General features: G+C 45.5%; 1 protein-coding gene across 3 annotated transcripts in view; it reads left to right on the top strand.

Annotated features, from left to right (window-relative positions):
- The window catches only part of OSBPL10 (oxysterol binding protein like 10), a 328,230-nt gene extending 312,135 nt beyond the window's left edge, over window positions 1–16,095 (top strand). For 2 of the 3 annotated variants that reach the window (XM_025376268.1, XM_025376267.1), the window contains 4 exons: window positions 7,417–7,603; window positions 9,552–9,734; window positions 12,700–12,853; window positions 14,806–16,095. In XM_025376268.1, the coding sequence (XP_025232053.1) occupies window positions 7,417–7,603; window positions 9,552–9,734; window positions 12,700–12,853; window positions 14,806–14,850 (569 nt within the window). In that variant the 3' untranslated portion in view covers window positions 14,851–16,095. Of the gene's footprint in view, window positions 1–7,416; window positions 7,604–9,551; window positions 9,735–12,699; window positions 12,914–14,805 lie in introns of those variants that run through there. The other variant, XM_025376266.1, reaches the window with a different exon arrangement.
- Window positions 16,096–16,301: the final 206 nt, after the last annotated feature.

Below are 16,301 nucleotides of genomic sequence, written 5' to 3'. Positions count from 1 at the left end.
GAGTGGGTGGCCGGGAAGAGAGGAAATAAGGCCAGAGAGGAGAGGCCACATTTTGGGATCTGATTTTGGGGACCTGGAAGGACTTTGCCGTTTGCTGTGAGATGGCAGTTGCTGGAGGGTAGACATGATTTTAGCAGCATCCGTGTTGGCTGAGTGAAGAATAGGCTGAAGGCGGAAGTGGAGAAGGCCCAGTGCAAAGATAGAAGCAGAGGGGGAAGTTGTTTCTTATTTCTCTTCTTCCCCCACCCCTCCTCCCACACACACGCATGCACACATGCACACACACACACACACGCACATACACACACACAGTTTGCATCTGTGATTAGTCAGAGTAAGTGCTTGGTGAATAGAATGCCTTTTGTCTGGGGATTTCCCTGCACTTGCTGCTTGTCAAGGCATGGTCAAGCCAGATTCTTAAATTGAAGTAGCGGGTCAATGCCTCAGTCTGTGAGCCCCTAATTCTTGCCGTTAGACAAATATGTGGACATTTTTGAAAAGGTAGATTTGCAAATCCATTGTTAGTGGTTTAGGGAATTCTTTACAGAAACGCAGTCTCTCCCTTCAGGATCCTTCCTTCCCTACCAAATAGTAGTCACTGTTCCCCTGTCTCCGACCACCAGCAGTGGGCTCCAAAAAGGAGGTGGGTGTGCAGTGGTGTCACGTGTGTGATTGTGTTTTAAAGCTGGTTATTCTCCCTTCCCCACACAATGTGTTCATCTTTCCCTTCTTCCCTCTACACAGCATGTTCATCATCTTCGTCTTCTCTCTGCTTCCCCGCACCCTTGTCCTTTCTGTCTCCCTCTGGTGTCTCGAGCCCTTTCATTTAAACCGCACCATCAACAGGTCACCCCTCAGCCCAGCACAGCATGTGGCCTCCTTTCATTGCCTCTGCAACTGAACTTGAGAGAGTGATGAGGTCCTTTTAGCCCTCTGTCCCCTGAACTAACCGACATCTTTACTCTGTCTTACTGTTGGCCGTTGTTGAATGTCTGTGTCTCCACAGGGTAGGCCTGTGAGGTCTCAAGATCGTAGCTCCTCCGTTACTCATAGGCAGCAGGCAGGGACTGGAGCCCTTGATTCACTTTACCCAGCCCAGGACCACAGTGTCGTGGGTGAGAAGCCGTGGAACACCCTCTCCTGAGGCCCTCAGATGCAGCCTGCAGATGAAGCAGAATTAGAATTTGCTGCTTTTTTTCTAACTGCTTGAAAATTCCACTCAGAACTTCTCAATAGCATGCTGAGTTCAGAAAGAAGATTCTGGAGAGAGACTGTGAAAGGCCTCTCCTGGACATGGCTCTTCCTGGCCACTCACCTGATGTTCTCCTGCTGTGGGTGGGCCTGGGCAGGGCTGGGGGACTCTTGGCTCGTTCTGGTGAGACCTTGAGTTTGCCTAAGTCCTTCCAGTAGCCATATCCCCTTATCTTTTGTATGAATTGAAATGTGTCCTCTGTAACACAGGATCTGATTTTTCACACAAACGATTTCTGAGAATCTCCAAACTTTGAAGCAGAAGGTTCTGGCTCCCACACTCAGAGCTCCTTTGATTGGGGGAAGGCAGGAGGTCAGATAGTTTCCCTTCCCTTGCATATTTCCTGCACATTCCATGAATTTGTTGATTGGGTGTAAATAATGCTTTTTCCATCTCCTCATTATAAAAATGAGATCTTACATGGGTCCACTTGAAATTGTGAATGTAACTATGTGGGCTTATCTCTTAAATCATGGCCTTTAGGCTGTGGCATATTTGACTGTAATGAAATGCTATTATGAAGTGCTTCATTATGCCCTGAATTCACTCAGGTTGACCCCAGAGACTGCACCGCTTTCTCCCATCCTCTCGTTTCTATTGCTCTGACAGTGAGAGCTGACACCATTCAGTCAACCTAAGACTTCTGTCCATGGTGTGGGATGCTCACCCCTCCCAACCCTGCGCCACTGTGGAGCTGAGGGGCGTTCGGCTGCTCTTTGCAGCCCACTTCCCTCAAAATGCCTGAATCAATGCCTAGTAAATGGTACAGGCTCTTAATTGAGTCTGTGGGGAAAGACAGTTCTAATGAGAGGAAGTGACATGATTGCCACTGGGCTCGTGAGTGCCGATGCTGCCGGGTCTGCAAACACACTTCCCAGAGTTCCTTCTGTGACTCTGCTTTCCAGAATCCATGTCCCACATGAATATTTTGGTTCCTCAGATTGAGGTTGGGCACAAAATTATTTTAAGTTTATCAGTTTGAAAATCTTAATGCTTTGCTTTTATGTTTATTGGTGAATCACTTTGTGGAATTTCAAATGAAGATTTCCCAGCCTGAGGACTAACCGTGCATGGAAGGATTGATTATTTGATGTTTTTTTAAAAGCTTTTCTTAGCTGTTAGGCCAAATGAAGAAGTAACTTATATTTGTGATCCCATTTGTAAGTCTAATTTTAATATAGTCTTTTATTCATGTTAAGGAGAGATTTTTTTTTTAAATGTAACCCTGCAAAAAAGGAGTGAGTATTAAGGCATAATTGCAGGTGATTTAATGAATGAACACACATTTATGGATTTTCAGAAAAAAAGCCAAAGGCATGTGGTCTAGCCAGTGCCTTCTAATCAGTTTAGCTCTGAGGCTCACTGACCTCCCCCAGGACTTGGGGGAAAATGTACCTTGATTTGGAAGAGATTTTTCTGAAGACAAATGGGAGGAGGATGCTATCTCTTATGCAAAGTGCTATATTAGAGAAAGTCTGCCCTGTGTCTCTTCCATCCCTCACAGGCATAGCCCATTGGAAGACGTTGTAGTTTCCTCTTTATTGCCAGGTGGCGATACCCACAGAGGGGGCCGCTGTAAAGAATGAGGAGTAATTAAGACATAAAACCTTCAGGATTTTGGCAGTGTGCCATACTGCAGTGCTGTTGGCTGAGTTTAGAATCGCCTTCTCCATCTTTACCACAGCCGTGGGAGGTACAGATACCACTGTCTCTGCGTCACAGATGAGGAAACTGAGGCACAGAGAAGTTAAGATTGCCAGGCTGGTGAGTGATGGAGGACTTGGAATGATCCTCTTAAGATTTCACCCAGGTGTTAAAAAAGCTGTGGCATATTCTCCATGAAAAAACATGGTGAAGAAAATCACAGCTGTATAATCCTACCTTACTACAAAGTTTATATTTATGAATGAGACTAGGAATACCAGCCAGCCGAGTCTGTGGCTGTTGTGTGTTCCCAGTCTGTAGAGGTTTCCTGCTAGACGTGCAAGCGGTGGGAGTCCCCCAGGTATCCCAGTTAAGGACATGAAGGGTGAACCACAAAATAGGAAGGCTGTAGACATCAGGGGCGAGGTTATGATGCCAGGGAGACATACTGCTGGCCTGGAAGGATTTTACTACCGAGTAGAGATGCTCCTTGGCTTATGACGGGGTTATGTCCCAATAAGCCCATCCGAAGGTGAAAATATCCTAAGTTGAAACTACATTTAATATACCTAGCCTAGCAACATCCTCGCTTAACCCAGCCTACCTGAAACGTGCTCAGAACCCTTACATGAGCCTGCGTTGGGCAGAATCATCTGGCAGCACAGCACACTGGAGAGGATGGGTTGTGTCCTAGTCCATTTGCATTGCTATAAAGGAATACCTGAGAGAAAAGAGGTTCATTTGACTCACAGTTCAGCAGGCTGTACAAAACGCGTGGCACTAGCATCTGCTTCTGACGAGGGCCTCAGGCTACATCCACTCGTGGTGGATGAGGAAGGGGAACCCCTGAGTGGGGGTCACATGGCAAGAGCAGAAGCAAGGTAGGGGAGGTGCCAGGCTCTTTTCAATTTATTTATTTATTTATTTATTTATTTATTTATTTATTTATTTATTTGAGACAGAGTCTCACTCTGTTGTCCAGGCTGAAGTGCAGTGACGTGACCATGGCTCACTGCAGCCTCGACTTCCCAGGTTCAAGTAATCCTCCTATCTTAACCTCCCAAGTAGCTGGGACTACAGGTGCTCACCGCCATGCCCAGCTAATTTTTTTTTTTTAATTTTTTTGTAGAAACAAGGTTTCGTCATGTTGCCCAGGCTGGTCTCAAACTCCTGGGCTCAAGCCGTCTTCCTACCTCCACTTCCCAAAGTGCTGGGATTACAGGAGTGAGCCACTGCACAGGCCTAGCCTCTCTTTGACAACTAGCTTTCAGGGGAGCTCCTGCAAGAACTACTAATGCGAGCACTCACTCATTACTGCTAGGCTGGCCATAAGTCATTAATGAGAGATCCCTCCCCATGACCAAAACACCTCGCACTAGGCCCCACCTCCAACATTGGGGATCGAATTTCAACATGAGGTTTGGAGGGGATCAAATATCCAAACTATATAGGAGGTTGTTTATACTCACTTTGGGAGGCAGAGGCAGGAGGATCACTTGAGCCCAAGAGTTCAAGACCAGCTTGGGCAACATAGGGAGACCTCGTCTCTACAAATAATTTTTTTTTTAATTAGTCAGGCATGGTGGCGCATGCTTGTAGTCCCAGCTACTCAGGAGGATTGCTTGAGTCCAGGAGGTCAAGGCTGCAGTGAGCCATGATTGCGCCATTGCACTTCAGCCTGAGTGACTGAGTGGGACCCTGTCTCCAAAAAAGAAAAAGAGCCTCACTGCTGCTGCCTGGCATTACACGAGAGGGTCATTCCACATATCACTAGCCTGGGAAAAGACCACAATTCAAAGCACGGTTTCTATTGAGCACTTACTGCTTTGGCACCATTGTAAGGTCAAAACATTTCAAGTTGAACCATAGCTAAGTTGGGGGCTGTCTTAGTCCATTAGTGCTGTGGGGAGGGTGGCGGTGGACCCTCTCCTCTGAGGCCTTGAAGGCATGGTGAATGGTAGCCTTCTCTACAGGGTCCAGGGGACTCTCTCAGCTGCCACCGTTTCCAAGTCTCTGAGGATACAGCTGGCACCCAAGGAACCAGGGTCTTGGGAGATAAAACTTGAGTAGAGAGAGGGATATTTGAGGTGACCTCTCTCTCTTCCACTTTCCCTGGCTGTTGGTCAAGAAGAACCAAGTATTGATCTGTGTTTGACATTGGCTGCAATTTTCCACCTGCTTTAGGCTGTCTTCTCAACCCAATTCAAAGAAGTCAGATACAACTGTAGCCTTTGAACAAAACATAGTGTCAGACTTGGCCATTCTCCTCCAGGGGTCCTGATCAGAAACTATCAGGCTTGAAACACCAATGTCTAATTCTTCTCAGAACACAACACTCCTCCCTTAACTGCTTGGATAGGACAGGGCCTCCAGGGTCATCTTGGATGCTCTTCTCTAAAATGCAGAAGGAAGAATCAGTAACAGTGAGAGCAAGAGGTGGTCTGGGCTTTACTTTTAGCAAGATCAGTTTAGTCAAGAGAGCTCCAGCAAGCTGGAGCAGAGAAGAGGGGAGAAGGCCCGTCTGTTCTGATATGCAGTGTATTTGGTGTAGTGGACTTATGCTATTTGTGGATTTGCATTAAATGTATTCCATTATGTTCCCAGCCAGAGAGATAGGATGTAAATGCTGCTGTGATATCTGCCCTTCAGTCCAGCCCACATGATCTGCTTCTCCTGGGTGCCTGCATGTGTCCATGTGTCTGAGGATCCCTCACACTGGGAGGGATCGAGGCTCCTAAACACGTACTATAGCATGTCAACTTGGGTTTTTAGAACCAGCCAAGTATTTCATGGATTGGGAAAACTGACTTTAATGGACTTAACTGAGAGCTGAGAGTGATGTTGCTGGTTCGGACAAGCCTACTGTGTCCTAAATACCGTAGTGCATGGGCAATTAGAGGAATTCTCCAGGGTAAATTGAACTATAGTCGAACACATCTTAGTATTGGCTTTAGAAACTAAGAGCAATCATGACTCCTTTGTACAAATTAACCCCATCTCTCCTCAGACTCCCCTGGCAAGCTCATCTGTACTAAAAGAAACTTGCCTTCCCTCCCCATCCCCCTCCTTCTCTCTCTCACTATCCTCCTGGTGTTCTGGTTCTCTCTCTCTTTCTCTCTCCTTCCCTGCCTCCCCTAGGCAAATTCTAGCTCTAAGTGATTTAGATGCGTATTTAGCCTAAGAGGGAAGTACCAAATGGCTGAATTACTTAACCTCTCCTAAAAGTTTGTTTTCTCATTCTTATTAAAACCATAATCATTGCCAAATAGGGCCGTTGTGAGCTGAAGAAGATAGTTCATAAGGAGCTCCCAGGAACGTCTGGCAGCTGGAAAGTGCTCTCATGTGGGAGCCATTGACCCCACTCTTCACTCGTTCCAGTGGAGGACTGGAAGCCCAGGAAGGTGCCGTCACTAACCACCCCTGGTCCTCTACCCTCCTAAGGCTCAGAGTGCTTTTGACAAGGCTCAGAGCAGCCCTAGAGCGAGGCCTGGGGTGAGCTGGAGTGGAGCTGAGAATGTGCATCTTTAGGGAGCCAAGTGCCAGAGTATTGGATGGGAGACTGAGAGGTGCCTTGTGGAGACGTGATCTTAAGAGAGCTGTCGTGCTGGGTCTCAGAGCCTCTGCCAGTCTGTATAGGGCCTCTGTATACAACTCTACAGCAGTCCTGGGAGCTTCTATACCTTGGGGGTGGTCTTTGAGGACTTGATGAAAACTGTGGCCGTTCCCTTCCCTAGAAAAATGAACAAACCCACCTAATTCTTCATTGCTTCAAGAGGAATAAGGCCTTTCCCACTTTGGGTTGTAGGTTGGAGAACCCCTCCTCTGGAGGTGGGTGGGCAGTAAGTGTTAGATTCCCACTCTTGGCAGGTGTCTTTCCCGAGGTTGCTGACAGCAGCTGTACAGCCTGATTTCTCTATTTTTGTGAGAACCATTGAGGTTGTCTCTGTAGCTCTCGGGTTAAAGGCAGAACTCTTCCTAGAAGTTTAAAAGACAAGGTCTGGCCCCTGCCGACTTGGTCATCCTCCAAACCTATACATACCATCTCTCTTCTGCATGTGGGCCCTCTTCCCAGCCTCTTCACACTTACCAGGCTCCTTCCTACCCCAGGGCCTTTGCACATGCTTTCCCCCCTGCCCAGAACACTCTTCCTTCCCCTGTTCATTTTCTTAGGGAAACCTTCCCTTACCAGGTGAGTCTCTCCTCTTGGAGGCCTCCATTGTGCTGGCCGCCTTGCCCTCCCACCTTTATCACTGTTATAATTTTGTGTTCCTTTGGTGACTAATGACCACCTTTCTGTTCTGCTCTCTGAGGGCAGAAAGTGGGTCTGTCTTATTCACTGCTGTATTCTCAGTGCCTTTCACACAGTAGAGCCCATGATGAACGAGCAGCTCACCTCTGCAGAGGTGGGATATGTGACATCTGTGCAAGAGGCTCTGTGGTTTCCCGTCTTCATTTCTTCTGATCCCCCGTGCCCTCTTGGTGTTTTTGCATGGCTAACTCTCCCTCCTCTCTCCCTGGAGGTGTGTTGAGGCTCCTGGAACATGGGGAGGAGTACGTATTCACCCTGCCTAGTGCCTACGCCCGGTCCATTCTCACCATCCCATGGGTGGAGCTCGGAGGAAAAGTCAGCATCAACTGTGCCAAGACTGGGTACTCAGCGACGGTGATATTCCACACGAAGCCTTTCTATGGAGGGAAAGTCCACAGGTAGGAGCTGGCTGGAGAGGCTCTGGCTTTGTCTTAACACGATGCCCTGAGTTTCCTTTCACTATTAGAAGACTGAGTTTCAGTAATGGGATGAGTTGAAAATCAAGATAAAATTGTTAAGATCTTTTCCAAAAGAGATGCCTTTTCCCTACCTTACATGGCCGTTTTTTGGAGTCCTCCCCACTCTAAACTTAAGGTTGAATCTTTGGTGACGCATTTGCAGAGCAGACGCCAGAGAATAAAAGCACTTCTGTTTGTTGGAATAAACTCTCCCTTCTGAAGCCACAGTTTGTTGCTTTTCTCTAAAGTGATTGAATCTTTGAACCCAGACATAGCCAGACAGTTCCCCATTTCACATTAGTTGGCTACACTGTCCTCAATTCTGTGTCATGCATCCATGAGGTCAGGATCCTTTCTTTCTTTTGAAAAACTTGGGAAGCCCAAGTCTAAGTCATTGAAGGAGAGGTCTGCTGTTTGAGGAAGCATACAATTGTTTTTATTGCTGCAGCTATAAAAAAATTCCTCTTTCAGCACAGCTCTACTGCATAAGCAAGATATACTATACAAACAAGCTTCCATCTTTGCCCATTTTCTTGGAAAGCATTATTCTGCATGGCATTAGTGTGAGTGTGTCAGAGTGTCACAGGGGCATGTGGACACCCTTTGGGGGCACCTGGAACCAGCACACACCAGCTCGTGAGAACTGATTTGTGTGTATTTCACGTTCAGTGCTATCATATTGGTGTTGAAATCAGCCATGATAGGCATCACAGAAATTGGCAAATGGTACAAATCAGGTGTTTTCCCTTTTGGAGATCCAGTTGCTAAATATTTACCAGCATGCCACTAACACCTTTCCACTGTGTGCAACCCAGAAGATGCCTCATACCTGCCTGTGAGCCTCGGCCTTGCTGACTGTTTTTAGGCTCAAGGAGAAAGCCTCCCAGTCTGTTTGAAAACTCTAAATTCGGCCTGAGCTGGGCCTTAAGGAAAAGGGGAGTTTAGACCCTACACGTGGCTGCTTTGGGGCAGGTGTCCCTGTTTCTGCGGTGTTCCTTCAACTGCGCAGAAAGCTCAGTGGTGGAGAGGGAGCTGGGAGTCTGCTTTCACTTGGAATTCCCACAGGCAAGGCAGGTGAAAGAGAGGTCACAAATCTCCACAAAGGCCCTCTAAAGGAGAGGTTGAAGTCATTCCTCAGAGCCACTACTGTGAGAGGAAGGTATTGATTGAGACTGAGACTCTAGGTTCTGCTCAGCCTTCATTCAGGGGATGTGTGGATGCTGGAGTGGATATTTCCCTCCTTTTCCAACGTAAGCTCTGTTGGGATTGTGGGCAACCATGTTTGACCCCATACAAAATAGACCTGATTTAAGGATTGAAAAGCTCACCCTACACTCTTATAGTCTTTTTAGGGTTAAAATGTAGCATTATTAGATGCTATTTTGGAGAAGAGAGAGTATATGCTATTTTGTTTTCCTTTTTTTAAAAATTAATTTTTTGCATAAGTTATTGGGGTACAGATGGTATTTGGTTACATGAGTAAGTAGTGGTGATTTGTGAGATTTTGGTGCACCCATCACCCAAGCTATAGATACTGCACCATGTTTGTAGTCTTTTATCTCTCGTCCCCTTCCCACGTATTTTGTTTTTCTTGAATTGCCTGATTTTCATCCCAGTGATATCTTACAGAATATTACAGTTAAGAAATTAGCATTGCTGTATTACTATTAACTAATCTATAGACTTTTTTTTTTTCCAGTGATGCTTTCTTTTGCTGTTCAAGGATATTAGATCATCTTTTAAGAGCTAGTCTTTGAGCAAAGCTCCAAAAACAATCCCTCCTTCCCATTCTTGATAAAAAAAAAAAAAATCTCTATAGATGGGTGTACCTTTGAAGTCTCTGTTTTTATCATTTTGCAAAGTGTGTTCATTTGACTCATTAATTCAGGGTTACTGCAGAAGTGAAGCACAACCCAACCAACACCATTGTTTGTAAAGCCCATGGGGAATGGAATGGTACTTTAGAGTTCACCTACAGCAATGGAGAAACCAAAGTCATCGACACAACCACACTGCCAGTGTATCCCAAGAAGATCAGACCTCTCGAGAAGCAGGGGCCCATGGAGTCCAGGTGAGAATTGGGCTGTCTTCCTCTCCAGCTTAGTCATGCTGGGCACTTGACTCAAGGGACAGAGAAGAAAGAAGACTTTGAAAGCTTAGCGACTGGAAACAGGCCAGGAATCATGTTCTCCTGGCTTCCTGAGATATTTTAGTTTTCTACTGTGTGTCACTTAGGAGCAGAACCTTTCAGCTTTCAGTTAAGTCATTCTGCGGTCATGGGGTGGGTGTGAGGATAGACTTCAGCAGACTTTTACTGCTTGTCTTGCAAAAGTTTTGTCAACTGATCTGTTGCTTAATTGCAAAGGTAAATACAGAGAGTTGATAGTAATCAAAGAACTGCACAGTGAGTCAATGAGATACTATTTTTTTCTTGCCAGATTAACAATGTTATTAAAAAAAAATTAAATGCTGGGAAAGTGTAAAACTGACACTCTATACCCTGTCCTTCTAGTAGGAGTGTGTGCAGTTTAGCTGCATGGATCAGTAGCTTTCAATTCATTAATCCACTTTAATTTCATGTTCTACTTCTAAGAATCTGTTCTCAGGACAAACTCTTAAATTCAGAAAAAATTTAAACAACATAAAATGGTTTGTTCTTTGTTTAAAAAAAACTAAGCAGCAAAAGAAAGAGAAATCACCTGTCTAATATTTGAAAACTGGTTAAGTAAACTATGAAGTATCCATTCAATTCATATATCTATTCTGTGGCTATGGTATGAATATAATGCAGCCACTTAATGTGATGTTTATGCAGGCACAGAAGCAGAATATCCTTGGAATATGCCAGTTTTATTTTTTAATGTAGGACATCAGCAAACGGCCAGTGGGCCAAATCCAACCTGAGGCTGATTTTGTAAATAAAGTTTTATTGGAACACGGCCATGATCATTCATTTACATATGGCTTATGGCTGCTTTCCTGCTGCAATGGCTGAGTTAGGTAGTTGCAACCAAGACCATATGGCTTGCAAAGCCTAGGATGTTTACTCTCTGGCCCTGTACAGAAAATGTTTGCCAACTGCTGCTCTAATCTAAAAGCATACACTCTTTAGAAATACAATGTAGGGTTAAAATGAAATTACAAATGATTTTCTGAAAGCTTTACTATTATTACAAGAATTTGTAACCAAATAGAAACAGTTCTTATAAGTGGAAACAAAGCAGGGATACCACAGTATGTATAAATAATACATTATATTAATAACTGGGTTTAATGGAAACAGAGCTTCAGTATCCCTGGAACCTTTGCTTCGTTGTAGATTTAGTGCACTCTTGCTTGTTAATCAGTTTATTTGAGGACAGTGAGCACAGCCTTTCTCTGTGTCTAACTGGAGAGCTTGGACTCTTACCAGTTGTCTTTTTCAGTCCATCCTGTTGGGCAGCAGTAGCAGGACAAGGGAAAGACTGCAATGAGGGAAGAAACCCATCCCCTTGCCACACTGCCTCTGATGAAGCATTCCCAGAATGGGGAAAGCTGTGGTTCATATCATAACATGACTGTTGTTTCTGATCTGGCTGTTGAGAACAAAACTATGATCGCCTGCTACTTTTCCTCCAGGGATATCAGAGTAGTTTAGCTACTCCTTATTAAGACTCTTTGTTGCTTATTAGCCTATGGGAACTATGGGATTTCTTCTGTTGGCGTCTGCACCCCCAGGAGGTGCTGCTGGCTGTCCCTAGTTCACCGGCAGCCCCATCCGCCTGTCCTCAGCCTGACCATGCCAGCATTCAAGCCTTCCTGCTGCTCTGAGCCCTTGCTGGGGAAAGGGTTAAGGACACCTGCTGTAGATGTGCTCCCTGGCCCAGGACCTAATGATGGGCATTCACTGGCCCCTGGTGAAGAGGCCTCGTTTTCTAGAAGCCAGGGAGGGAATCTCCACCACCTGGCATTCTGACAGTTCCTCGTCTGTGAAATCTGACCTTCTGGTGCATTTAAGTGAGGAAGTGCTTAGGTGGTGGTGTTCTGATTTATCATGGTTCCTTTCCTTTCTCCCTAGAACAGAGTATGTCTGAATACAGGCTGGTCCCAAGGACGTCCTGAGGAGGAAAGCTGTGTGTAAAGCATAAGCCAAATACAAAGTAGTGTTAAACACTAGCTACTTTCCTTTTATCTTGTCCCACTGTCAAAGTGCTTTTTTTGCCAAGTAATCAGCCTTGATTGATGTAAACCACTCAAGCTCCCCTTTTATTTTGCTCATTTCCTGGGGTTTCCTCCTGCCATGCCAGGTTAGGAAGGTCAAGGTCATCTGAGTGTCCAAAGAGCAGCTGGGCTGAAGAGGGGTAGTGAACCAAGCAGCCTGGCCTCACTACCTTTAGGCTGCGTTCTACAATGAATGCAGGAAGCAGAGAAGTGGCTTTGTGTAGACACATGGGGAGAAGAGAGATCCCGCACTATAAGCATGCACACACAAATACCCACACACCACACATGCATCAGCCTCTAACCCCTAATTCCAGGTTCCCTTGTGGGAAAGCAGGTCTTATTCTGATTTACTAGTGTGCTGTCCTTGGGCAAGTCACCTAACCTTATGTAGACCTTAAATTGTCTCCTCTGTAACATGGAGATAAGAATCTACCATCTATAATATGTCATTGGGTTGCTGTGAGGATTAAATAGGTTTATGTATGTAAAATGCTTAGAAATATGGCAAATGCCATATATGCCTGCTATCGTTGTTTGTAGTAGTAGCAGAATGCCTACTACTACTACTCTTAGATTTGATTTCCAGAAACTCCGGGCCCTGAGAAAGGCATGCTGCCTGGTACAAGTGGAGAGTAGAAACAGCACAGAGGTGGAGCTGGGTAGCCCTGGGTTCAAATCCAGGCTCTTGGGGTCTTTGAGGTGTCTGGGATGAGCTACCCCAGAGAGGGCTCACCTAGATGCCCCTTGCTGCTCTGGCTGCTCCCGGCAGAGTTCTGTTAGCTTGCAGCCAGCTCGCCTGGCTGATTTGTTTCCTCTCCTCCACCCATCCCCAGGAACCTCTGGCGGGAGGTGACCCGATACCTGCGGCTGGGGGACATTGACGCAGCCACCGAGCAGAAGCGGCACCTGGAGGAGAAGCAACGGGTAGAGGAACGGAAGCGCGAGAACCTCCGCGCACCATGGAAGCCCAAATATTTTATCCAGGAGGTAACTCTGCCGTCTGTCATTGGGCCCTTGCCCAGGAGAGAACTTGTCCTGAGAGGGTAGATGGGTTTTTCTTGCTGACCCCCCAGATTGGATAAATGCCAGCCAGGGGCAGGGATAGACTGGGGCATCTTGGTTCTGACTCCAGCTTTGGATCAGGCTTCAGGACAGGTTTTCTGCCACAATATTCATGAAACCTTCTGGAAGGCAGAACCGAGCAACTGACACTTCCCCTCCAGTATCCCTATGTCAGAAAAGCATGTCAGCCTGCCTGCGAGGGAACGGAATGGGACTGCAGACTGGATACTGTTCTATTTTTAAAAACAAAACCATCATGGCCCCTGTTACATCATCTTTAGTAACAAACTAGTTGTGGAGTGCCTCACAGCCCATCTCCACACCTGGGTGGGCTGGAGCCCTCACTGATGAAGAATTGCCTTTCAGAGCTTTGCCTCCTGTGGTCCACAAGGGCTAGTCATGCAGGGGAAGGCCAGCCTGAGTCCTGTGCCTAAAATGCTGCTGCTGTCACCTGCAAATGTGACACTGGAAGCTAGAAATAATATCGGGGCAAGTGGGCAAGGCACTGTGTGCCCAGCTGAAGCCCTTACCCTCTTGAAGTTGTGGAGGGATTGGGAAGCACTCTGAGAACAGAGTTGGACATTATGAATATGTAGGAGCCACGTGTCTTAAAGCAAGCCCACAGGAACCCAGCAACATCAATGGGCAGCAGGCCGGTGAGGACTGGGGCAGATGCCACTCATCTCCCGGTGATAACAGGTTGTCTAGTTGTTCATGAGGAGCCAGAAATCTGAATTTTTATGAGAAATCTCATATTTGCATGGTCAAAGAATTAAAAAAAATTAAATATCAGGAGCCAATCAAAATGAATCTGTGGGCTTTCTTTAGCCCAGGTGCTGCTAACCCCTGACTTCTGCTACAAAGAGGGATTATTCTGTCTACATCCAAGGCTCTTGAGAAGTGAGTTAGGGCAACATAGTAGGTTAACTGGGGTAGATTCATGTTAAGAGCAGGGAGCCACCACTGTTCTCCCCAGAGTCAGGAACCGTGGGTTGTGGACTGAAGGAGATTTCAAGGTTGGATTCTGGTTCAGACAGGAAAGCTGCCTGGAGAAGACTCTGCCTTTATGGGTCACTGAGTGGGGACCCTGTGTGGGAGCCCTGCCCAGGTGAGGTAAAACCTCGAAAGATCCTTCTGTGAGGTGGATCCCTTTTCTCTTGAGAGAGCTAGTAGCTTGAGAGAGCTAGTTTGTCTGACTTTTGCGGAAGGTTGTGCATTAAACAGCAACAACATCGAAAAAAACATTTACAGTTCTTCCTGGGTTTAAGAAAAGCCAGTATGTCCATAACAGAAGGGCTGGGGACATGTAAGGAATAAGAGTCATCTGAACACCAGCACAGTTATTCAGTATAGCGCCTTCTAGTCATAACTAGATGGTATGTATTAATACCATTTTAATTCTTGGCCTTTTTCCCACTTGATGTTTGATTGGCCTGTGCTGATTTGTTTGTGACTACTGCCTGCTGGAGAAAGCCTTTGTTGGGTGTTCCCCTGTGGGCTGGTGGGCTGGAAGTCACTTCCCTTGCCTTTTCTTCCCCCTGGCCATTCATCTAGCTACTCTGTTTTCTCTTGTCCCACTGTCAAAGTGCTTTTTTTTGGTCAAGTAATCAGCCTTGATGGAAGCCAACCAAGCTCCCCTTTTATTTTGCTCATTTCATGGGGTTTCCTCCTGCCATGCCAGGGTGGGAAGGTCAAGGTCATCTAGGTCTCTGAAGAGCAGCTGGGCTGGGGAGGGGTACTGAGGCCAGCAGCCTGGCCTGTGTGTGAGGTATTAAGACAGGGCAGACACAGAGACAGACTGGCTGCAGTTATCCTTCCTTCCCCCTTTCCCTGTTGAGAGGTCTCCATGTAATAATGCCTCCTTTCTTCTCTTGCAGGGTGATGGCTGGGTATACTTCAATCCCCTCTGGAAGGCACACTGATGGGGTGGAGGCGTAGAGCTTTCCCATATAGCCCTGTTTTTGTAGGAATATTAAAGTAGTAGACTATCAGGGTTTTGTTGGCATTCACTGAGACCTTGTATTAGAATCCAAGAAATGATAACAGAGAAATTATTTACTATGAAAAGTGCACCCCCACACTCTGCTAGAGGAATGAATTTATTCAAGAGCCATTTGGGGCATGTGTATGTACATACTGTATATGTTCACACACATGCACTATGTACACATCTGCTGAGTATGATTACACATGTAAATACTGCACTCACCAAGGTTAAAGGTTAAAGTGCGTAAACATAAGCTCCTTTTTATCAATGAAGTTTGAAGTTTTCTATTTTTCACTTTGCCAAAAATGTTTTACACTCACAAAGATATTCTCACTTAGTCAACTCCTGTCAAAATGAAGGTGAACTGGCATGGCCTAATCACTGTCCATATAGGAGAAAGTGGCTCATTCCTAGTAGAAGTATGGGTGGCTGTCATTTCAAAATTATTGTGATTCTCACCTCCCTCTCCACCTCAGTGTTTTGTCTGTCCGTGCCCAAGAAAGATAAGCAACTATTTCCTGTTGGATGGGGGTTGGCAGGAAGCTGTTAAAGATTTATGCCAGAGCCTTGCAGGATGGAGCACGTCTGGGACAACCAAGAGCCAAGGCCCACCAAGGAGTTTTCCACCCATCTCTCATGGTCACAGCGCTAGTCATACATTTTTGAGAAGTTGCTTCTTTTACATCAGAAAACCAGTCAATCATATGGAGACTTCTTTTGTGATGAAAAAGGGCTTTAGAAGTTAAATACACATATGCACATGAAAACATGCACAGCCACAGCCTCAATCTTGTATTTAGTTTGGGGAAAGAGAAGAGAATTTCCTGTGGATTATTTTTTCCTCAAGTGTACCTCTCTGGTTAACCCAAACTCTGCAAGAAAGCACTGTGATTAAAACATACATAACGCCTGCATAAATATTCCATGGTTTCAGTTAAATTTCAGTCTTTACACATGAGGTCAAAGGAGTGACCAAAATACAAAGCAAGGAAAAAATGAAATACCCGGTTTTTGCTGAATGCTTAATTTATTTTTTACTGTGCCACTTCAATATTTATAAAATCCAGATAGCATGAATGCCTCTCTGTAGTAATACTAATTTTGTGCCTTTTGTCTGCTTTCTTAAGACCAGTTGTTCACACTTTGTAGATAGTAGACAAATATATTTCGATTGAATACATATCTGTGTCTGTGTTTTATTTTCAGGGATTCAACAGTTCTATTAGATTGGTGGCTCTAAGTGAGCTCAAATTTTCCTGGTTAGATATTTCTAATTATTGATATGAAGAGCAATCATATCTATATCGAAAAAAGTATTTAACACATTAAAAAATCTACCAGATGAACATTTATGAATATTTTCTGATAAGTCCTATAAGAACATTT

The sequence above is a fragment of the Theropithecus gelada genome, chromosome 2, assembly GCF_003255815.1.
Source record: "Theropithecus gelada isolate Dixy chromosome 2, Tgel_1.0, whole genome shotgun sequence".
In the NCBI taxonomy this organism is placed as follows: Eukaryota; Metazoa; Chordata; class Mammalia; order Primates; family Cercopithecidae; genus Theropithecus; species Theropithecus gelada.
Note: the sequence above shows the minus strand (reverse complement) of the source record. Positions and strands in the feature narration are given on the sequence as shown.